General features: G+C 38.1%; 1 protein-coding gene across 1 annotated transcript in view; it reads right to left on the bottom strand.

Moving 5' to 3' along the window:
• The window catches only part of TTN (titin), a gene marked incomplete at both ends in the record, with an annotated part of 239,913 nt that overhangs the window by 50,486 nt on the left and 166,040 nt on the right, over positions 1-23,387 (bottom strand). Inside the window, 42 exons of the mRNA XM_080346387.1 lie at positions 30-332; positions 421-717; positions 810-1,097; positions 1,223-1,522; positions 1,743-2,045; positions 2,136-2,435; positions 2,546-2,821; positions 3,922-4,224; positions 4,532-4,831; positions 5,033-5,317; positions 5,430-5,750; positions 5,854-8,820; positions 8,920-9,213; positions 9,386-9,685; positions 9,911-10,192; positions 10,276-10,584; positions 10,709-11,011; positions 11,102-11,401; positions 11,855-12,136; positions 12,252-12,554; positions 12,642-12,944; positions 13,034-13,315; positions 13,406-13,556; positions 14,476-14,624; positions 14,721-15,035; positions 15,701-16,000; positions 16,108-16,404; positions 16,495-16,812; positions 16,900-17,199; positions 17,298-17,427; positions 17,527-17,559; positions 17,645-17,793; positions 18,208-18,516; positions 19,008-19,437; positions 19,921-20,111; positions 20,204-20,512; positions 20,619-20,918; positions 21,318-21,611; positions 21,703-21,987; positions 22,087-22,383; positions 22,468-22,767; positions 23,031-23,333. Coding sequence (XP_080202513.1) covers positions 30-332; positions 421-717; positions 810-1,097; positions 1,223-1,522; positions 1,743-2,045; positions 2,136-2,435; positions 2,546-2,821; positions 3,922-4,224; positions 4,532-4,831; positions 5,033-5,317; positions 5,430-5,750; positions 5,854-8,820; positions 8,920-9,213; positions 9,386-9,685; positions 9,911-10,192; positions 10,276-10,584; positions 10,709-11,011; positions 11,102-11,401; positions 11,855-12,136; positions 12,252-12,554; positions 12,642-12,944; positions 13,034-13,315; positions 13,406-13,556; positions 14,476-14,624; positions 14,721-15,035; positions 15,701-16,000; positions 16,108-16,404; positions 16,495-16,812; positions 16,900-17,199; positions 17,298-17,427; positions 17,527-17,559; positions 17,645-17,793; positions 18,208-18,516; positions 19,008-19,437; positions 19,921-20,111; positions 20,204-20,512; positions 20,619-20,918; positions 21,318-21,611; positions 21,703-21,987; positions 22,087-22,383; positions 22,468-22,767; positions 23,031-23,333 — 14,361 coding nt within the window. The remainder of the gene's footprint in view (positions 1-29; positions 333-420; positions 718-809; positions 1,098-1,222; positions 1,523-1,742; positions 2,046-2,135; positions 2,436-2,545; positions 2,822-3,921; positions 4,225-4,531; positions 4,832-5,032; positions 5,318-5,429; positions 5,751-5,853; positions 8,821-8,919; positions 9,214-9,385; positions 9,686-9,910; positions 10,193-10,275; positions 10,585-10,708; positions 11,012-11,101; positions 11,402-11,854; positions 12,137-12,251; positions 12,555-12,641; positions 12,945-13,033; positions 13,316-13,405; positions 13,557-14,475; positions 14,625-14,720; positions 15,036-15,700; positions 16,001-16,107; positions 16,405-16,494; positions 16,813-16,899; positions 17,200-17,297; positions 17,428-17,526; positions 17,560-17,644; positions 17,794-18,207; positions 18,517-19,007; positions 19,438-19,920; positions 20,112-20,203; positions 20,513-20,618; positions 20,919-21,317; positions 21,612-21,702; positions 21,988-22,086; positions 22,384-22,467; positions 22,768-23,030; positions 23,334-23,387) is intronic.

Genomic DNA, 23,387 nt, shown 5'->3' with positions numbered 1-23,387 from the left:
ATGGAAAATATCTGAGATTTTTAGCTTACATTGAGGATCACGAGCATACACTGCTTTAGATGGTGCACTAGGTTTGCCAGGTCCAGCCTTATTCAATGCTATCACCCGGAACTCATATTCTGTTCCTTCTTGGAGTCCAGTAGCCTTAACAGTTCTTTCAATGACAGGCTTTCTGTTTACTTTTGTCCAGTTCAGAGCCTTAGTTTCACGCTTCTCAAGCATATAACCAGTTATTGGAGATCCACCATCACTAGCTGGTGGCTTCCAGCTTACAGTCATAAAGTCTTTCGTCACATTGCTTATTACTGGTGGATCACAAGGTCCAGGTACATCTGTGAAGATTTATTTGAAAGTTACATTCACGTTCGTAAGTGTAGATAAAAAAACATGACTAATGAAGCTATCCCATGAAGCACTTACCATATGGATTCTTAGCAACTGCTGGTTCAGTCAAGATAGGGTCTCCAACACCATATTTGTTTTCAGCACATATGCGGAACTGATACTCATGTCCTTCTATTAGTTTCTCCACTGTGCAGCTTGTAATGGGTATATTGGCACTGACTTGGGCCCAGTTTGGTCTGCTTGTTTCACGCTTGTCTACAATGTAGTTAGTAATTTCTGAACCTCCATCTTCCAGAGGAGGCTCCCAAGAAAGCATTGCACGATCTGCGTACATATGTTTGATTTTAACGGAGGCTGGTGGACCAGGCTTATCTAGAAGAATTAACATCACATTGTTACAGTTCAATCTCTTGCTATACCATTTGAGTATAAATGTATTTATTAACAGACAGTCTTTAGCTTACCAAGTACTTTAAGCTTAAGTGTTGCTGACTTTGATCCACTCGCATTTTCAGCAGTAATAGTATAGTCTCCTGTTTGCTTCCTGTTAACACTGAACAACTCAACTGTAGCAAGATTTCTCTTAGTGGTGATCTTAACACCTTCAGATGGCTTCAAATCTTCTCCTTCTTTCTTCCAGGTGATTGTTGGCATTGGTTTGCCATATACCTTTGCCTCCAGACGCACATTAGTTCCAGCTTTTACTGTAAGCTGTGATTGCATGGACAGATCCAGCTCTATTCTGGGGGGAACTGAAAGGAAAGAGCCCAGGAGTTAATCAGTCTAGTAAGAGATAGACATCTCATTCTTCACATGAGGGTTAGTTCAACATGCACAGATTCTTATCAGAGTTCTCAAATGTTTTTACATTTCTTACCATTTTCTGGATGAATGGTCACTGGATCTGAAGGTTCTGAAGGCCGGCTAATGTTAACGGCTGTCTTGGCAATTGCTCTAAATTGATACTGAGCATTTTCTTCCAAATCAGTAGCAGTGTACTCTTCTAGAGGTATTTGATGTGGAGTTGTATTGCAGCGAACCCACTTATCACCAGGTAATTTGCAAGCTTCAACAAAGTAGCCGATAAGTTTGCTACCACCATCATGCTTTGGTCTTGTCCATACCAGTGATGCAGTACTCTTAGTGACATCAATAACTTCAGGTTTTCCAGGGGGATCTAAAGCAAATAAGATCATGTTATAATCTGCTTTGCCGGAAAAACTAACATATTAAAAATGGCTTTAATAGTGCTGAATCCTATTTACAGCATACCCACACAATGTGCTCACAGTAAACATGAAAATATAAACATAAGGGCAAACTGAAATCATTAAGAGTTACAGAAAATTACCATAAAAACAGTAGTCTATTGGAAATTATTGTTATATTTGGCTTACCAACTGGTGCTCTTGCTGTGACAAACTCTGTTGGCTTGCTAGGTTTACTTGCTCCCGCTCTGTTCAACGCATAAATTCTGAAAGTGTACTCAAGACCTTCAATAAGCCCCACACATGGGTATTCAGTGGAGCGCACAGCTGTGTCATTAGCTTTCACCCACAGTAAACTGTTCCTTTCCTTGCGCTCAATGAGATAACCAGTGATTGGACTGCCTCCATCACTATCTGGTCTATCCCAGGCAACAAAAATGCAGTCCTTATTGACCTTGGTAATACGTGCATTCTTTGGTTCACTAGGAACATCTAGAAAGAAATACGAAGATGGTTATCAATCACAGGCTTTCTTACTAGAAGGGCTAAAAAGACAAATACCGCTATCAAAAACTGACATACCAAATGGGAACCTTGCAATCATCTTGTCAGAAGTAAGTGGCTCAGAAATCCCAAAACGATTTTCAGCACGAACGCGGAACATATACTCTTCTCCAGGAATCAGTTTTCCAATTCTGCAGCTTGTCTTTGTGACAGAAGCTAAAGCTGTTACCCAGTCACCCCTGCTTACATCACATTTCTCAACTACATAGTTTGTAATGTTACTGCCACCATCTTCGAGAGGTATATGCCATCCAAGAGTGCAAGCATCAGCATCTATTTCAGAAATATCAAATGGAGGCTGTGGTGGACCCGGTTTATCTGCACAAAAAAGGTATATGAAGAAAAAAAGGCATGAAATAAAATGGTAACCACTGGAATACACTGATTTTGTATAAAGCTGGGTTTAAAAATAATAAAATGGAACATACCCATGACTATCACTCTGATTTTCTGACTATCGGTACCAGAACTATTTTCTGCAGTAAGAGTGTAAAAATCAGAATCTTTTCTAGTCACATCCTTAATGATAAGAACAGAAGACTTTTCTGTTTTATGCACGGCAAGGCGACTGGATGTAAGTACATCTTGATCTCCTTTCAACCATTTACAGACGGGTTGAGGCTTCCCATATACATGAGCTTCAATTCTCAGTTTCTTTCCGGCTTTAATGTGAACATGATCAGGCATCAGGATCTTAGGTGGGACTGAAACAAAAAAAAAACCACACAGACATATAATTTGTGTCAACTTCTGTGATATACTAATTTACTTCTCCTGGTACTTTCATGGGAAAGTTCTCTGCTTCTCTCTGAAGTGGCATCACCAGTAGGAATGACATGACAATTTTTGATTTAGATTTCATTTATGGACAACTAGAGATTCTGCAGTGGGGAATATCTATTCCAGTCTTTTACATTCTTGTACAGTTTATAAGAGAATATTTTTGAGTCTGGATTGCCTTCTCACACAGTTATGTAGAGACTTAAGTACTATTAATGTATGACACATAATTCCTCTTTGTATCCGGAACTTGTCTTTGCTCACTATTGCTGTCTTTCTACAAGACGAACATGAAGGAGGAGAAAAGACAGACTGAAGTTGTCGCTGAACTAAACTGATTTCCACAGTCAATCTGTTTATACTCCTGAATTATTATTCAAGTAGAATCCTTTCTCCTACTTCTCTTTTTGCACAAAATCTTTCTGATTTCTTCCAAAAGAAATGTGGTGGTAAGTTTTGTGTACTTTTCTTCCTGCCATTGCCTAGTTTTCAATCTCTTTTTCTCCTATACCTCTCTCTTTCTCTTTTTATGTCAGAAATGGAGAAGGTTTTTCTCATCTGTCCCCTAACCCTATATCTTCCTGTGCCTCAGGGACCCTACCACCTTAATCAGGCAAAACTGTCCTCCCTGTCATTCACTTTACATTCTCAACAAACTCTACAACATAAACAACTTGTTTTATCTTTAAACGTCTCCCACTTTTGACCCCATTTATCTCTCAGACTAGCTCTCTGACTCTTTTTCTCTTTCATTTTAAACTCATTGATGGTATTTATTATTTCTCCTTTGTTCCTATTTTCTGGTTCCAATTGAAACCATATCGGCAAAATTTTTTAATAATTCTGAATTAGAGGTCAACTCTCATCCTTTCTGACTTCTCAAAATATTCAGTACAATTAACTATAATCCTCCAGATGACTTCACAAACCATATCTGGGACTCACTCAAAGAACTAGAATTTTTGCTCATTTCATTACTAAAGCAGAATATTGCAGCATAGGTGATATTTAAATTGTTACTTACTGAGTTGTTCTTTAATTTCAAATACTCCTTCAGTTTCTCTTGGTAAACTTACTCCTACAGCATTTCTAGCTGCCACTCTAAACTTGTACTTCTTTCCCTCTTTCAGACCAGCTATGACAATGGAGAGATCTTTAACAACCGAATATTCTGTCCAGCGATCTGCTGGTTGGTCTTCTTCTTTGTAGCTGACGATGTACCCATCAATTTTAGAGCCTCCATCACGCAGTGGTGGCAACCAGCCTAAAGTAGCACTATTCTTCGTAATTTCAGCAACTTCAAGTTTTCGTGGTGGATCAGGTTCACCTTTTGGGGGAAAAAAAATAAACACATTAAACATTGAATTTCCAGGATTTTCTGACTACTGAATACTTGTTAAATTATTGGATGCTATCTCAACAAGGACAATATGGAAAAAAGCAAAATTCTTAACAATTGCAAAGGTACTATACTCATAGCTTTTATTATTTGACAGAAACTGACACATAAATATTTATGTTTATAATTGAGCAGTTAGTAGCATTGTCTAATTTTGAAACACCAACTTTCAAAAAATGCAAAATCTTATTAAAAAAAGAGAAAAAACATAAAATGTGCAAAAAGGCATACTTACTTAGGGGATCTGTTGCTAGAACTGGTTTGGGTATGTCACTTGGAACACCTGACCCATATTCATTTACTGCTGTTACTCTAAAGAAATATTCATTTCCAGGTACAAGGTTAGCTATTTGGAAACTAGTTTTCTTTAGTTCTGCAGTGACTGTTCCCCAGGTCTTCCTGTCAGCCTCACGTTTCTGCAAGATGTAATGAGTCACTGGACTACCACCATCATTCTCTGGAGGTGCCCATGAAAGATGACATGACATCTTGGTGACATCTGAAACCTTGAAGTCCGACACAGGTCCAGGAGTATCTGTAAAGAAATATCAATTTATGCTTTTGCTCTTTAGTAAGTAAAAATTAAAGGGGGCTAACAGATTTCTATGCAGGGGGAGTTAGTGTTAGCTGATACAGTTGTGCTCAAGAACTGTAGCACCTGGGGACCATAAAAATTTCTGCAAGGAACAGTCAATATAGTTAAAAATTGTTCAGAGATATTTATCTCGTTACTTACCCAGGACTCTGACGTTCACAAATACAGCCTTTTCTCCAGCTGCATTAACAAGTGTCAATGAATATTTGCCTGAGTCATCACGTGTTGAATCAGGGATGACACAGAAGGCCATAGTGTCAACTAGATCAACTTGTCCTTTTCTGATCACATTATCAATACCCATTCTTCTCCAGGTGACTTTTGGTGCTGGGCGACCCCTAACAATGGCAAAAAGTCTAATAGGGCATCCTGCCCTGACTGTGACTAACTTTCTCATGCTTGCATCCAACTCAATCTCAGGAGGTTCTGAAAAACAAAAATAAAGAAATAAAATGCAAAGATTGCATGTGAAATAAAATAAACCCAAAGCAAATAAAGATTCTATGTAAATACTCATAAAGATAATGAGAAAACTCACCAAGTATTTCCTTGGGGGACACAGCTTCTTTCAGTTCAGCTGGTCGGCCGAGGCCAACCTGGTTTTGGGCAGAAACTCTGAACTCATATAATTGTTTCTCATCCAGGCTGGTGGCTGTAAATTCTGTATGAATAACTTGGGCCGCAACATTGCATCGTTTCCATCCTGCTTCAGGATCAGCACCCTCAACTTTTGGTCTAATTTCCACAACATATCCTATAATTGGAGCACCACCATCATACACTGGTTTTCCCCAGCCAAGGGTTATGGAACTCTTTGTGCTATCAACCACTCTCAAGTTTGTGGGAGGACCAGGTGGTTCTGAAAGACAATAAAAATAACAGCTAAGAATACAGTTGTGAAAGTTACCAATTTGTTAAGTTAACATTAAAACAAAATAAAGTAGAATACAGTGGTACAATACCTATTGGGTCTTTTGCTACTACAGGTCTTGATGGCAAGCTTGGCTCTCCAAGTCCAACTTCATTTTCGGCACTGACGCGGAACTGGTATTCATGACCAGGGATGAGATTAGTAACCTTCTTGCGTCTCTCTGGGATTGCACTCTTAGTAACGGGAACCCATCTTAGTGATCGTTTCTCTTTCTTCTCTAAAATGTATCCTGTAATTGATTTGCCACCATCATATTCTGGTGGATTCCAAACTACAGTCATCTCTTCTTTGCTAACTCTTGTGACATCTGGAGGATCAGGGCGTCCAGGTCTATCATATTTTGTTTTGGCAATAATTGGATGTGTTTCTGTTGGTGGACCAGTTCCCATTTTGTTCTCTGCACGAACTCTGAATATATATTCATTACCTTCAATGAGGCGTGTCACATTTGCATAGTTTGTTAGGACAGAGGAAGAGTATGTAGACCAAACCATACGCTTGCTTTCACATTTTTCCAGGATGTAGTTCTGTATTTCACAACCACCATCATCTTCTGGAGGGTCCCAAGTAACAGTACATCTATCACTCGAAATGTCAGTGACTTTCAAGTTTCTTACAGGACCTGGTTTATCCAAGACAATAACAGAAGCGTATGCTACAAAACTACCAGCTGTGTTAGTTGCTGTTATCACGTATTTCCCACCATCAGTGCGCCTTGATTTTGTGAGAACAAACTTAGATGTGTCAGAAGTTGTTTCAATAGTGATTCTTGGAGATCTGGTTAGATCTGTGGCATCTTTGTCTTTTGTCCACACAACTTCAGGCTGTGGTTTTCCCCTGACTCCAGCCTCAATCCTAATTGGGTCACCTGCTTTCACAGTTAGTACGCCACTTAACTTCAAGTCTAGCACTGGTTTCTGCAGATCTTCCTTCACAACAACTTCAGCTGTTTTTACCCAGTCACTTTCACCTGCCTCATTCTTGGTTTGAACTCTGAATTGGTAAATCTTATTTTCAACGCATTTATCTACCATGTAGTGTGTTTCCTTAATGCTGCCTTTGTGAACCCTTTCCCATTCATCTGATTCTTTCAGTTTTCTCTCAACATGGTAACTTAAATTGGGACTTCCACCATCATAATCTGGCCTCCTCCATTTCAGATATACAAATGTCTTTCCTTTCTCTGCAATGTGAAGATTTTCTGGCTCTCCAGGCTTGTCAATGGGATTGATGGCAAGTATGGGGGTTTTGGTCTCAATGCAAGGACCTGGACCTATTTTGTTTTCTGCACAAACTCTGAAGAAGTATTCACGGTTCTCTATAAGATTTGCCTTCACTAATCGTTTAGTGATATCGGAGGAGACAATTGACCATCCCCTCTGGTTTGGTTGACGGTACTCTACTATGTAATTCGTAATTTCAGAACCACCATTATCCACCGGACTCTCCCAAGCAATCATACAAGAATCTTTTGTGACATAGCTTATTTTTAGGTTTTGGCATGGTCCAGGTCTGTCAAGTACATTAACAACAGCAAAAGCCTGAGCATGTCCACAGGTGTTCTTAGCTGCTATTATATATTTGCCATGATCAGATCTTTTGGCTTCTTTCACTTGCAGTTCAACATTAGGCAGATCATGGACTATTTCAACACGTTTTTCTTGGACTAGTACTTTGCCATCTTTAGACCATGTTATGTCAGGATCTGGCCTGCCTTTTACTTTACCAGTGATACGGATTGTTTGGCCTACTCGGACAGTAATTAAATCTCTACAGGTCACATCAAGGTTTATTTCTGGAGGAGAAAGAATATCCTTTGCAAGTACAGTTTCTGCCAGTTCTCTTGGTTCTCCCTCTCCCACAATATTGACAGCTTTTATTCGGAATTTATATTCGTTTCCTTCTATTAATCCAGGTACTCTGAAAGCACACTGCCTAATGAGTTCATCCTTATTGATTCTATTCCATTGTGTAGTTCCAGTTTTCTGACATTCCACAATGTATCCTAGGATTGGGCTGCCACCATCTTTGAGGGGCTTTGTCCACACAAGATCAGCTGTTTCTTTGGTTTTGTCTTTTAATTTTGGATTTATAGGTGGTCCAGGAACAGTGATAGGACGTGATGCTTTTATTGGATCAGAGCTTGGAGATGGTTTGCTTAAGCCCACCATGTTTTCTGCAAAAACCCTGAATTCATATGTGTTGCCTTCAAAAAGACCAGTGACTCTGTATTTCATATCAAGTATTGGCGCCTTATTGACACGCACCCATTTACCAGATGCTTCCCGACGTTCAAGTACATAACCTGTTATTGGAGTTCCACCATCAGATTTTGGTAGAGTCCAAGACACTGTTGCAGCATTTTCTGTAATATCATAAACAACTGGTTTGCCAGGTGGGGATGGTGGATCAAACATATGTTTAGCAACCGTTGGTTCTGAATCAAGGGGTGCACCAATGCCTATCTTATTTTCTGCTCGAACACGGAAAATATATTCGCAGCCTTTCTGCAGTCGTGGAATCTTAATTTTTGTGTGACTTGTTCCAGAGCTAACCACTCCCCAAGTTTCTTTCTTTGATTGACGCTTCTCAACAATATAATTTATTATAGGACTCCCACCATCATCTTTAGGAGGACGCCAAGAAATAACCATATATTCCGGTGTTACTTCAAGAATATTAATAGGACCAGTTGGTGGGCCAGGAACATCCAAAACTGTAAGATGTAGAGCAACAGTTTTGCTGCCAGCTGCATTAGATACCGTAAGTAGATATTCTCCTGTATCTTTTCTGACACAGTCTTTGATGGTAAGTACAGTTGAATAATTGTCAGTTTCAATCTTGTATCTGCCATCTGATTTAATTTCACTGCTATCAGTAACCCATTTTGCAGTGGGAACTGGCACACCTCTCATAATTGCCGGAAGTCTCACTGTGGTGCCAGCTTTAACAACAAGACCTTCAATTAACTTTACATCTAGGTCCACGGATGGAGGTACTGAAATTGGAGAAAAATAGAAGTTACCTTTTCAGGGAAAATTCTTTAAGAAAGAGAGAAAGAATCAGTGAAATGACACACACACACACACAAAATTACCGAGTTTTTCTTGACACTCTATTGGTATAGTTGTATCTGGAAGGCTAAGACCAACAATGTTCTGGGCTCTCACACGGAATTTGTATATTTTCCCTTTTTGTAGGCCTGTAACAACACACTCTAGCATGGGTACTGTCTGGAACTTTGTCCACTCATCTGCACCATCTTCTTGATATTCCACCAAATATCCAGTTATTTCAGCACCACCGTCACGATCTGGTCGATTCCAAACAAGGGAAACTTCAGTCTTGTCAACATCCACATGATGCAGATTCTTTGGTGGCCCTGGAGGATCTTTTAAAATACAAAACCAAAATGGTTACTAGAATGACCTATCTGTGGTAGTAGTGTACCATGTTCCCATTAGTAGCAATGAGATAATCTCAAAAATTACCAAGAACAATAGGAAAAAACCCAAATAATATAGCACAAAAAACCCCAAATCATAAAACACAAAACCACTTACGCAGCGGATCTATAGCTTTAATAGGTTTGAGCGTTTCCACATATGGACCTCTACCATACTGATTCTCAGCTGCAACTCGGAAGAGATACTGAGTGCCTTCCATCAGATATTTAGCGATATGACTGCGTTTCTTGGAGGATGATGAGATGGCTACCCACTGTGCAGAAGCTACATCTTTCCTTTCCACCACATAGTTGGTAATGACAGAGCCACCATCATCTTCTGGTTCCATCCAAGTGAGATAGCAAGAATCACTTCTAACTTCACTGATTTTCAGATTTCTGGGTGGACCAGGCTTATCTAATTTGACAAAAAATGAATCTGTTACTTATTTGATAATTAAAGCATTTTTTACAGAACATGGAAAATCTCAAGATAAATTAATATATTTAATTTAATTTTTAGTCATTTTTCTACTGTATATTTTCTACGACTCAGTTTATTGATATTTTCCATTGATTTCTTTCTTAATCTCTAATTATAGAACAAAAACATGGAGTATAAAAAGAAGATAAAAAAGATTACCTAAGACAACAACTTTTACTGAGACAGTCTTTGAACCAGCTGGATTTTCAACTGTCAGGGAGTAAACTCCACCATCTTCATGGACAGTGTTACGAATTTCAAGCTTACTGCCAACTCCTGTAACCTCAATATCAGCTTTGGGTGAGACCTCATGATCTTCTTTCTTCCAAGAAACTTTTGGGAACGGAACACCTTTAATAACAGCACTAAGTCTCAGAGTATCTCCAGCTTTTACATGCTGTTCTCGGGCCATATTAGCATCAAGTATCAGCTCAGGAGGTTCTGGAATCAAAATGGTATGTTTTTAGAAAATGAGGAAAAAAAAATCTCCTTAGGTAAACTTATCTGACTTTTACTAAACTCACCAAGTCTGTCTTTTACTTCAACTGGATCAGGAACATAGGCTGGTTCAGATTCACCTGCTGCATTGACTGCCTTGACCCTGAACTTATAGGTCAAGCCCTCAGTAAGGCCAGTCACTTTGTATTTTGTTTCAGGACAGGAATCTGCTGCAAGATTGGCCTTTTTCCATTCTTCATCTCCAACTTTCTGATACTCAACAAGGTAGCCAATTATCTTGCCATTACCATCATGGCGTGGTGGTTGCCAAGATAAATCAACTGAATTTTTAGTTTTATCTACTGCTTCTGGATTAATAGGTGGACTTGGTTTTGCTGTTAAAAAGGAAAAAAAAAAAAAAAAGAAATGGGAAAAAAAAAGGAAAATATTAAAATTATTTTCTAGCTGAAATGAAGAGTGCATTAAATTTTCAATGAGAAATGAAATGTAATACTTTACCGATTGGATCTCTAGCAAAAATTGGCTTTGATGGTGGACTAGGATCACCAATGCCAATTTCATTTTCTGCTGAAACACGGAATTCATATTCACAGCCTTCGAGAAGGTCAGGTACTTTGAACTGAGTACTGGGGAAAATCGGGTCTTTGGTAACTCTGACCCATCTTGTAGCCATTGTTTCCTTCTTTTCTACAATATAGTTTGTTATCGGCTTGCCTCCATCATAGGGTTTATTCCAAACCACTACTGCAGAGTCTTTGGTAACATCTTTAATGATTGGTTGCTCGGGTGCATCAGGAACCCCTGGAGGGGTGGGAAAAAAAAGAATTTATGAGCACTATAAACAGAGTAAAGATTAAAGTATCAAAGTAAGACAGGAAAAGAATAACATACGGAAGCGGTCCTTGGCTTTCATCTCATCAGAGATGAGTGGATCACTTATGCCATAAAGATTTTCAGCATAAATTCGAATTTGATAGTCTCTTCCTTCAAGCAGCTTAGGAATTTTGCAGGTTGTCTTAACTGTGGCAGATGTAACTGGCATCCACAGGTCTCTGTGTGCATCCCTCTTCTCAATAATGTAATTTGTAATTTCACTGCCTCCATCATCTAATGGAGGTTTCCAGGAAACCACCATATGATCTCTGTGAACTTCATCAAATATAACTGGACCTACTGGAGGTGATGGGCGATCTGTTTAAGAAAAAATGAAGAACACCCATGATTTATAGAAGAATGTCACATAAAAACATAGATTAAACAGTGTCAGTACATTCAATATATTATGAAATTAGAAATCTGGCATCATAGTTTTAATAACAAATCAAGACCATTCCTCTTTAATACATGTTTAACTCACTGGACTTAATTCCTTAATGCTTATAAGATGTTGGGTGATTGACATTTTCTACAGTGTTGACATTCTCTAAAGGCATATGTAGAGACATTAAATTATTCATGCTGAATAAACTAAGCCAGAGTTAACTATGTACTCAAAATTTAAAAAAAAAAATAAATGAGAATGCAACAAATCAAAATATTGTAATTTAAGAACACATTTTAATATTTACATTTTATATAATTCAATGAACTCTAATCACTACTAAAAATCACATACAATACTGTTTGTTGTCAAGTAAAACCTACCAACAACATTAACTTGACAAAATCCTTTTCTTGATCCTGTGCTGTTCTCTACAGTAACACAGTATTTGCCTGAGTCTTCACGGACAGATTTTCGTATCCCCAGGCAAAGAGTTGTAGGAGTTGTCTTGATCTTTATACGGTCATCATCTTTCACAACAATATCATCCTTTAGCCAAGTAACCTTTGGTGCAGGCTTGCCTGAGTAACGTCCTGTCAGGCTGAAAGCTTCACCAACCCGAACAATAAGCTTGTCTCTAAAGTCAAGGTCAAGTGTTGGAGGAGCTGAAAGACAGTATTAAAAAACACAATGCCCACGAATGTCAGAGATACTAATAAGAAAAAGGAATCAGGAAATGTAATCACTGTATTCAAAAGAATTATGAAAAAAGATACATACCAATTTCATCCTTGCACGTGATTGGTTTTGTGCAAAATGATGGCTTGCCTTGCCCCACAATATTGCAAGCACTCACACGATACTCGTAGGTGTCACCCTCTTTCAAGCCTTCTACAGTGTATTTCCTATCAAGCATTTTCTCCTTCGTAACTCTGTGGAATTTCTCTTTTCCAATGAGACGGCTCTCTAGAACATACATGGTGATATCTGAGCCTCCATTATATTTTGGAGGGTTCCAAGTTAATGTGACAGAGTTCTTGGTAACTGCTTTTACTTCCAGGTCTTCTGGACGGTCAGGAACAGCTGTGAGTAAACAAAAAAATATGGTAAATGCATTTTTCTGCATATTCATCTCACATGACAGTAATCCAAACCCAAAAATATACTTACTTATTGGATCTCTAATGACAATTTCTTTTGTTGTCTCTGTGAATGGACCCATGCCAATTATATTCTCAGCTGCAATTCGGAAAAAGTAGGCTTTCCCTTCAGTGAGTCCCTGAACAGTAGCATTCTGTCTTGTAACTGTGTAGCTTACTGGAGTCCAAGCTCTATGGTCCGATTCACGTTTTTCAATTATATAGTTGGTAATAGGAGAACCACCATCATCTTCTGGAGTAAACCATGTCAGTTTACAAGAGTCACTGGTTAGGTTCTCAGTAAGGAATGGCATTCCAACTGGGCCTGGTACGTCTGAAAGCAAAGAAGAAATGGACTATTTAAGTATTCAAGCTGCATGTTAGAAATTTTACTTGTTCACAAGGACTTAAGTCATTATTTACCTAGCACGTCAACAATAATAGTCTTCTTTCTCTCGCCACCATCATTTTTAGCAAGAAGAGTGTATATACCCTGGTGGCTCCTTTTGCAATTTTTGATGACCAAAGAAGAACTAATAGCTGTTTCTTCAATTTTGGCTTCTTCTGGTAAAGCTTGGTCATCCCTGCTCCAAGTCACTGTTGGAGGTGGTTTTCCTGAGACATATGCTATGATCCGAATTACTCCTCCAGCATGAACAACAATTCTGTCCCTGACACTTGCATCCAAATTAATATCAGGAGCCACTGTTGGAGGTGAACAGAAAAATTCAATTAATAAGGTGTTCTTTTTTCTTACTTTGGCTTAGAAGTACTAAAAGTGTAAATGATAAATACCAATTCTGTCTTTCATTTCAATAATGTCTGTAACTTCTCCAGGCTCTCCAATGCCAGCAGCATTCACTGCTCTAACTCTAAATTTGTAAAAGCATCCTTCTTTTAATCCTGCCACAACGAACTTGGTTCCTCGAATTTCTTTATCTTTTACCTGGAAAAAAATATTATAACATCAGCTAACATCAAGGTATCATAATTTTCTTTTGTGATGTTTGAAACAAATCTCAAACCAGATGTTGTTCCAGATTTACAGGCACAAAACAGTCTCAAGCCTTTATGGATCTCACACAGAATTCTTCAGAATCTGTGTAAAGAAATACGGGACATGGACATAGAAGCTATTCTGAATATTCCAATTTTTGATAATTCTAACAGACGTGGATATTGCAGCAATTACTATGGTCTGTGCTCTCAGAAGCATTACATGTATTATTGGACAAGTAAACTCATATAAGTGAGAATGGCAGAAAAAAGGAATTATTTTTAAACCCTCATATGAAGCCTGTTTACTTGGAAACAGTGCAGGAAATCTAGGTATTACTTAAAAGCACCCAAATGTTTAGGAACATAAAAAAATAGCTAAGGTATGCATCAGTTAAATTTTCCATAACGCATTATTGAAAAACAAAATTCAGTAATGCATTCTTGAAAGCAAACAAACAAACAAACAAACAATAGTAACGCACTATTGAAAAAAGTTGGGAAATGTACAGACATAGTAGTTGCAAATGATTTGGCATAGTCTGATACCAGCAACACCTACTTTTGTGCCAGTTCTAACTTGGTCTTGTGTTATGTTATTTTATCATATTATTATCATATTACATATTTTCTCACATCTTTAAACAGAAATTTAAAAATTATAAGTTTAGGAAACTGTGAAGTTAACATGATGTTGTGGAGCAGCAATTACTGACTTTTACATTTGATCTTATATTTAAAACATGTGAAGATAATTATGGTGCAAAAATGTGAACTTTTAGAAAATAACTTGCACAGTGAAAATTTCTAAAAAATATGTTTTCTGGAGGGACTTCTTTTGATAGACACACAGAGAGTTTTCCACCTACCCGTTCCCATTCTTCCTTTCCTTCCTCTTTATACTCGACAATGTAGCCAGTGACCCTAGAACCACCATCCTTTAGTGGTGGAGTCCACTCCAAGTCTACAGAAGACTTTGTCCAATCAGTAACTTTTGGAATAGGAGGGCCAGGTGGGGCTGAAAAATATCATCATACCATTACATCATAACAATATGTTCTATATTCTTATTTGAATACTTTCAAATTCAAAAATAGGAATGTAAAACATTTACCAATAGGATCTCTAGCAATTGCTGGATCAGATGGCATGCTTGGTGGACCAACACCAGCCGCATTGATAGCTGAAACACGGAACTGATATTCAGAGCCTTCAATAAGACCTGTAACTTTGTATGAAACTCCCAGTGTCATAGGTTTGATAGGGTCACGGTTAACCCTGGTCCACCTCTTTCCAGTAGTCTCTTTGCGTTCCAACCAGTAACCAGTAATGGGAGAGCCACCATCATGTTCTGGTTCTTCCCAGTTTACAGTCATTGAGTCACGTGTTATACTGCTAACCGTTGGTTTGTCACAAGGTCCAGGAACAGCTAGGGGAAAAAAATTCACACATAGTGTTAAAAAAAAAAAAAAAGCTTAAAGAAGTTGGAGATAGAGTGCAAAACAGAGCTATGGATGTGGGTGGTGGATCGGGTGGTGACCTATCTGAACGAGATGCCTCATTCACCTTCCCATCTCTATTCAGGTACACATACTTCCGTGAAACATAAACTATCTTTCCTTCAAATAACAATTGTCAAAGATTAGTCTTTCTCGCCTTCCTGGATCAGTACCTCATTTCAGTGCCCTTCCATGTTTTAACAATGATTTTCTCTTGCCAGCCTAACACTCCTTCTACATCAGAGCTACCCTGCCTAATTTCTCTTTCAAAACTGAAGGCAGAAAATTGTCTCTTCCTGATCTATAAGGTCAATAATGTCTCAAACACAACAGAATGACCTGAATCTTATCAGATAAACCTTTATTTGCATAGTCAAATCTTAAAACTCCTTGAAATTGTATTTTAATATATAACAAAGTGGGAGAAAAGTACACATGCTTTTAAGAACTACCTACTAATGCTAAAACCCTTCAAGCCATTCTAGAAAATTTACTTAAATTAAGAGAGAAAAGTAATAATGGTATTTAAAAGATATCGTACATACACCGGTGTATGAAAACAACTTACACCATTTGAAAGCATATTCCTACTTACTGAAAAGGTTTCGTGCTGTTTCTGGTTCACTATCCAAAGGTTCTCCAATACCATATTTGTTTTGTGCCATAATGCGGAACACGTATTCATGGCCTTCCATCAACTTGGGAACAGTGAATAAGCATTCCTTAGGCTCATTAGTAACGGGTACCCATGTCCTCCTATTTGCTTCTTTTTTCTCTATAACATAGTTTGTAATCTTAGAACCACCATCATCTAATGGAGGAAGCCATGATATTGTCATTTTATCAGCCAAAATGGATTCAAATTTAATAGGTCCTACTGGAGGTCCAGGACGGCCTAAAAGACACATTTTTATAAAGACAAATTAATCCAAATGTTATTAAAATAAAGTATCACATGAATGCTATTAATTTATGCAATGCATAAGAGTTATTGATACCTACCCAAAACGTTTAGTCTCATCTCCTTTGAAGCAGTTCCCAGATTATTTACGGCTGTTATGGTATATAAGCCTGTATCACTTCTGCGAGACTGTTGAATCAATAAAGTGCAAGTATCTTCGCCAACAATCTTGTTGACATGTTGATCATACGGCACTGCTTTTTTGTCGTCTGGTTTCTTTGGAGAAGCTTTTAGCCATGTTAATGTGGGAAAGGGTACACCCTTTATCTTGGCCACAATGTTAACATCTGTTCCTTCTTCAACCTCCATAAATTCTTTGAGTTCAATAGATGGTGGGCCTACAATGAAATGTTAAAAAAATTAACATGCAAAAATAGTTCATAATTTTAAAATTGAATTTGTATCTACTGGTATCAGTTAGTACTTACATGTCTGGTCTTTGACAACAAGTGGTCCAACTGTGGCTGAAGGCCTACTAGGACCTGCTATATTTACAGCTTTGACTCTGAATTCATATTCTCCACCTTCTACAAGATCCTCAACAGTAAACTTTGTTTCCTCTACGTCACGTCTATTGCATTGCTTCCAAGTCTCTTTCACTTCTCCAGTACGATCCCAGCGCAGACATTCAACATTATAATGTGTAACAGGAGCCCCACCGTCGTTCTTTGGTGGTTTCCATGTCAGACTCACAGTATTCTTGGTTACAAGTCCAATCTTTAGTTTAATAGGTGGATCAGGAGGATCTTCACAAACAAAACAGAAATGTGAATAAATCCACTGTGCAGTACTGTCTGATTTTAAAGAATTGGTTTGACTTCTACTTCACTTACGGATTGGATCCCTGGCTGTGGTCCGTTGGATGGTTTCTGCAGGAGGGCCAACACCAAAACGGTTTTCTGCACGTACCCGGAAGAAATACTCTTGGCCAGATATGAGATCAGGCACAACAAAGGAAGTACTCCCACAGTTGGCATTGACTTTAGTCCAGGCCTTCCCATCAATAGTTCTTTTCTCTATAACGTAGCCTCTGATTCTATCTCCACCATCATCATCTGGCATCTTCCATGAAAGTTTACAACTGCCTCTTGTGATATCACTTACTTTTAGGTCTTTCGGTGGACCTGGGACATCTGTTAAGGTAAAAGCACAACAGAAACAATTTTACATAAGTATGTAGAAAAATAAGACAAACTTACTGCTTGAACACTTCAATATGTATAAGCCATACCAAGCACGTTAACTCTGACATGAGCAGTTTTTTGTCCTGCTTTGTTCTTTGCTGTAATACTGTATCGTCCAGAATGACTTCTGTTGCATTCAGGGATGATAATCACTGAACGCGTATCAGTTGCTTCCACCTGTGTGTTACAGAAAGGAAGAGAAGTTATAGATCAACTTTAAATATTTATGTATGAAAAATGCAACAATACTAAAGTTACAAAAATTGGTTGCTTTACCTGAGCTTCTTCAGGCACATTATGACCTCCCTCCTATAAACAAAGGGAAATAATGTAAACATAAAAGGGCACAAGCTTAAATGTCTAGAAACACATGCAGAAAAAAGCTTTTACTAACCTTTGCTGTTATCTTTGCTTTTCCTTCAAACTCCCAAAATGTTTTTGGAACTGGACGACCCTTGATAACAGCTGGGATTTTAATTGTTGTGCCAGCACGACAAGAGAGGAAATCCTGTGCTCCAAGATCAAGGAATATATCTGGTTCCTCTGCAAAAATATTTTAATATGTAAATTTTAAGAGCTACTGAAAGTAAATTTCTGTCAGCACTGAGCTAAAACCAAACACAAACATGCAGAATGCAAGTTTATATGAGAAAGGTTGGGTATGCAAAAAGGAAGCTGGAAACTATACGAAAAGAAAAAATTGTTGTAGTCATTTCTTCATAAAATACACATTATTTCCTTAGTATGACTGCAGGTACTCATCAGTTTTCTAATGGATCCTGCCCTGGTAATGGTCATCATGACAATTTCAAAAATGTGTCAATCTCTTGTTACACTTCTGCATAATTGTTTGTTCTGTTTTATTTTTGGCTTGCCTGGCATTTTGCTTGAACATCCACAGCAGTACGTAACACTTATGCATAAATATTATACCTATATTATTCCCAGGACATTTACCTAGAATATCTTGAACAGGTATTTCTGAGGTTGCAAGGCTTGGTTCTGATTCTCCGGCAGCATTTACAGCTTTCACTCTAAATCGGTATTTTCTGAGCTCTTTCAAGTTGGGAATAACACATTCACAAGTAGGAAAGAGTTTGTCTCCTTCATTCACCTTCTTCCAGTCAGTACTACCTTCATCTTGCATTTCAACAATATATCCTTTTATAGGACTGCCACCATCCTTTTGTGGAGGTTTCCATGCAAGAGCTACAGATGATTTAGTTTTGTCTTTGACCTCTGGGCAAGATGGTGGACCAGGCACAACTTGTAAAACAAGAGCAAGTAAAAATTACTTGAGAGTTAGTGCCTGCCTATTTTTCTGAATAGTTTCTAGAAGAAGGAAAGTATTTTCATTTTCTTCTGTCATACATAGTGTACAATCCTAGAACATGCATACTAATTACATACACTACATATATTATTAAAGGATACTTAAGGTACAAAGCATAGAGATTGAACTCATTAATAGTAAAGAAAAACAGTAATATAAAAATCTGATTCTGAACTCAAGTTTAATTGGCAATGGTGCAATCACAGTTTAAGGCTCATAAAAGAGGTAAAAAAATAAAGATAGTTATTTTTAAAATGGTGAAAACCAGCAGATCAGCAAACTGCTTTGTGTCAAGATATTAGTTTTGGTTTAATGAAAACAAAGCATTGGATTAATTGAATTAAATTCTAGAGAAATAGTAGTAGAACATTTCGTTCTGGTGTGATATAGCCCTTAAAAATAGTAATACAATTTATATACTTACATATGGGATCTGCTGCTAAGGCAGGATCCGATGGTTCACTGGGAGGGCCAATTCCAGCAAGATTTTCAGCCATAACTCTAAACTGGTATTCAACACCTTCAACCAAACGAAGCACATTGTGCTCTAGACCTTTTACTGATGGTTTTGTTACTGGAGCCCTGTTAACACGTGACCAGTAGACGCCTCCCACCTCTCTCTTCTCCAACCAATAGCCAGTTATTGGGCTGCCACCATTGTCCAAAGGAGGCTCCCAAGTCACTAGCATTGATGACCTGGTGCGATCTAAAATTTTAGGCTTTCCAGGAGGTCCAGGAAGGCCATACGGATTCTTAATAACAACTTTTTCTGAGAGGCATTCATCACTTATTCCATATTTGTTTGCAGCCCGGACTCTAAATTGATATTTCCCATCTGTTTCAAGATTCCATACCTGAAAAATAAGAGTTACATTAACACTTGGCTACTTACAGAATAAACTTATTTGAAGTTATGCAGCAGTTTTCACTTTAAATTCTGCCTTGAAATCTCATTGATATACCTATGTTTATGGACTAAACAGCTATATCTAATGCCCTAAGGGTATTCTTATTTCAAGTGCATAGGACAAAACGTAAATAAAAATGTCTTCATGTTTCTTTTTGCATGTAGTAAAGCTATGTATAATGCTGAGAAACTGAAAGAAAGACGTCTTCTAAACTCAGCTGAGATTAAGTAAAGTAGCAAGAGAGAACCATTTCTTTTGTTTTGTCACATGAGGAAAACACACATACATGGACGGGTAACATTCCTCCAGTAATTCTGGAGTCTAAACAGAGCATGAGCACTGATATCTATGCAAGTAGCAGTTTTCATTAGTACTATTGTTATATTTTATGCATACTGAAGTATGTAAGAAAGTTGTTTTATAAATTACCCCAAATCTTCTCTCAACAGCACTTTTGGAGACTTCTTCCCATTCGGATTTCTTCCTACCAGCATCACGTTTCTCAATAATGTAATGCGTAATTTCACTGCCACCATTATCAAGAGGTGCATCCCATGTTAAATAGCATGAGTCTGCTTTAATATCGGAAACAGCAAGGTTTCTTGGTGGAGAAGGGCGATCTGTATGAAAGCAACAGAGCATAGAACTACATTAAGAAAAAGGAAAAAATCATTTTATTAGCTGTCATTTTATTAAAATGTCGCATCCTTACCATACACTTCAACATGCACATTGCGAAATGCAGTGCCAAGACGATTGGTAGCTCTCACAGTGTAAGTGCCTTTATCAGCCCTCACTGCTGCAGGCAGGATAAGTTCAGTTTTTGCCTCACTTCTAGATACTTCTTCCTTGGTTATCTTAAGTGCATTGGATGTTTGGTCAATTAAAACTTCATTCTTGTCCCACTCAATCTTTGGCATTGGCAGACCTGTCACATCAGCAGGAATATTAACTGGTTCTCCTGACATCACTTTGATTGTATCTCCTCTCACAGCCAAGCGTAGTGTTACAGTTGGAGGTACTGAAAACAAGAAGAAAAATGACAGAGTGAAGATGAAGATGAAACAGAGAAATTTCCTTACAGTGTTCTGGAGATATTTGTATTGATTTCTTTAAAGCAGATATACCTTCATCATCTTGTATAACAACATTGAGTGGCAATGATGGTTCACTTTCTCCAATAGCATTGACAGCTTTGACACGGAATTCATACATATGAAGTTCATCAAGTTTTTCAACGAGAAGAGATGTTTTTGGACAGAGCCTTGCATTAACTCTTTCATAGTCTTTTGAATCATGTCTCCTCTTCTCAACAATATATCCTAAAATAGGGCTGCCACCATCACTACGCGGAGGCTTCCAATCAAGTGTAATAGTTGACTTTGTCCTCTCTGTGTACATGAACCTCTCAGGTGCCGTTGGAGGACCTATTAACATAGATAAATCATAATGAAAAAAAAGTTTAAAAATTAAGAGAATTTTTAATCATATGAATACAGTAGCTCTGGTTGTTTAAGGCCATAGCTTTTGTATGCAAAGTAGTTGAGGATGGTTATGGATAGTATAAAATTTCTCATGTATGTGGATAAAAAAGCAACAAGTAGCATCTCATTAGATATCAGTATTTTGTTACATAAAGATTCACATTGGTTTTACAGGACTGATTCAGTTCTGACTGAAGCAATTAATCTAAGGCAGCTGCCTTATCCATGTAGTAGAACAGTGAATGCACTTTCTGTATAGAAAGCAGTCCACACAACAATACTGGTTTATTAGCCTATAATAAGAAATTGTTTAAAAAAACCCCATAAAATTAGTCATCTTACCTAATGGATCAACTGCAAGAATGGGTCCTATTTCAACTGGTGGACCAGTACCAAACTTGTTCTTGGCACTAACACGGAATTTGTATTCCTGCCCTTCAACTAGACCTGTAATATCACATTTAGATCTCTCTGTGTCTATAGCTAGTCTCCATGTATGCATTTTGGCATCCTTCCGTTCAACAATGAAGCCTATGATGTCACTGCCACCATCATCTTCAGGATCAGACCAGTTAAGCAAACACATCTTTCTGTTTGTGACCACTGGCTTTAGGTCAAGGACTGGCCCAGGAACATCTGAAAAACAAAATCAAACAAGTAGGATAAAGCCCAAAGATTATCTTACCAAAATAATTTCTCAGTTGATTTCAGAAAATATTTTTCTTACCAAATACTTCTACTCTGGTTCCTGCAGATTTGGAACCACTGCTATTGGTAGCAGTAATTACATATCTTCCATGGTCTTTTCTCAATGCATTCTTAATGGTTAACTCAGATTTTGTGCCAACATTTTCAATAACAACTCGGTCTTTGTCTAATTCACCCTCCTCCACAGCCCATTCAATGGTGGGAGTAGGACGTCCTGTCACAGTAGCAGGGATTTTAAGAGTTTGCCCAGCCATGATCTGAATGCCTGCTTTGACAGAAACATCCAGCTCAACAGTGGGAGGCTCTGCAGAAGAGAGAGAAATAGTTCATTAGTTTAAGGGAGAGATTCCAAAACATCTTTCAGGTAGCTGGAAATTTCTTGAAAATACTACAATTGCAATACCTTTAGGTTCTGCAACTGTTACAGGTTCAGTTTCACCAGGTGGTCCTTCACCAGCTGCATTAAGTGCAGTAACACGGAGTTTATAGTCTGCACCTTCTCTGACTTCTTTAACAGTGTACTGTCGAACTTTAATGGGCTTCTCTGTGCAACGAGACCACTCATTTACTCCCATGAGCTGTTTGTATACATGGTAACCAGTGATATCTCCACCACCATTATATGCAGGAGGTTCCCATTCTAATTCAATAGAAGTTGCGCTTGTATCAGCAATCCTTGGAATCGGTGGACCAGGTGGCACTGTAAATAAGTGTAAATCAAAGTTAAAAGCTATGAATTTCATTCTGTCACCTGTCTGCTATTAGCTTCTTCTAAGCTACTTACTTATTGGGTCCTGTGCAGTTTTTGGATCTGATGGTGGACTAAATTTGCCAGGGCCAGCTGCATTTTCAGCACATACTCTAAAGATGTAAGTTAATCCTTCCAGCAGTCCTTCCACTTTTATTTCCAGAGCATTCACGAGGTTTCTGTTGACTCGAGCCCAATGAGTACTATTAATTTCACGTTTCTCAATCCAATATCCTATGATTGGGCTGCCATTGTCTTTTGGTTCATTCCATTTAACCAACATACTGTTGCTGGTAGCATCTTGCACATCAGGCTTATTAGGTGGATCTGGTGGAGCTGAAAAAAAGAAATATAATTTTGTCATCATTGCCCTCTTCTTCAGAGCTTACTTGAAGCTAAAAGAGGACTAAGATATGAGAAATGACTAATTTAAATTCATTAACAGTTCTTCTACTCTCTTTCCTAGAAACTTTGATTCTTAACTGCAATCAGTAATCAAACTTGAAGTGGTTTCCTTTTGGTAAGACTAGTAGTCTATTAAGCACAGAGAATGTCACTATTCTGATGTGAAAAAGTTGTAGTTCAAAATTAAAACTTACAGAAAGGATCTTTTGCTGTCATTGGTTTTGAAACACATGGTGGTCCTGGTCCAACTCTATTTTCAGCAAATACACGGAAGAGATATTCCTTTCCTTCAATCAGTTTCATTACATGGAATTTGCAATGCCTTAGTGTTGAACTAACAGTGACCCAGCCCATTTCAGCTTTTGTATTGTCTTTCTTTTCCAGTACATAGTTCAAGATTTCACTTCCACCATCATCAAGGGGAGGCTCCCACTTGCAAATGACAGAATTTTTCCTCACATCTTCAAATACAAAGTTGACTGGAGGCCCAGGTGTATCTGTCAGTAGAGCATGAAAAATGATGAGTACTCACCTTATGCACTTCTTACCCA

This window comes from Nesoenas mayeri, assembly GCF_963082525.1.
Source record: "Nesoenas mayeri genome assembly, chromosome: 6".
Classification (NCBI taxonomy): Eukaryota; Metazoa; Chordata; class Aves; order Columbiformes; family Columbidae; genus Nesoenas; species Nesoenas mayeri.
Note: the sequence above shows the minus strand (reverse complement) of the source record. Positions and strands in the feature narration are given on the sequence as shown.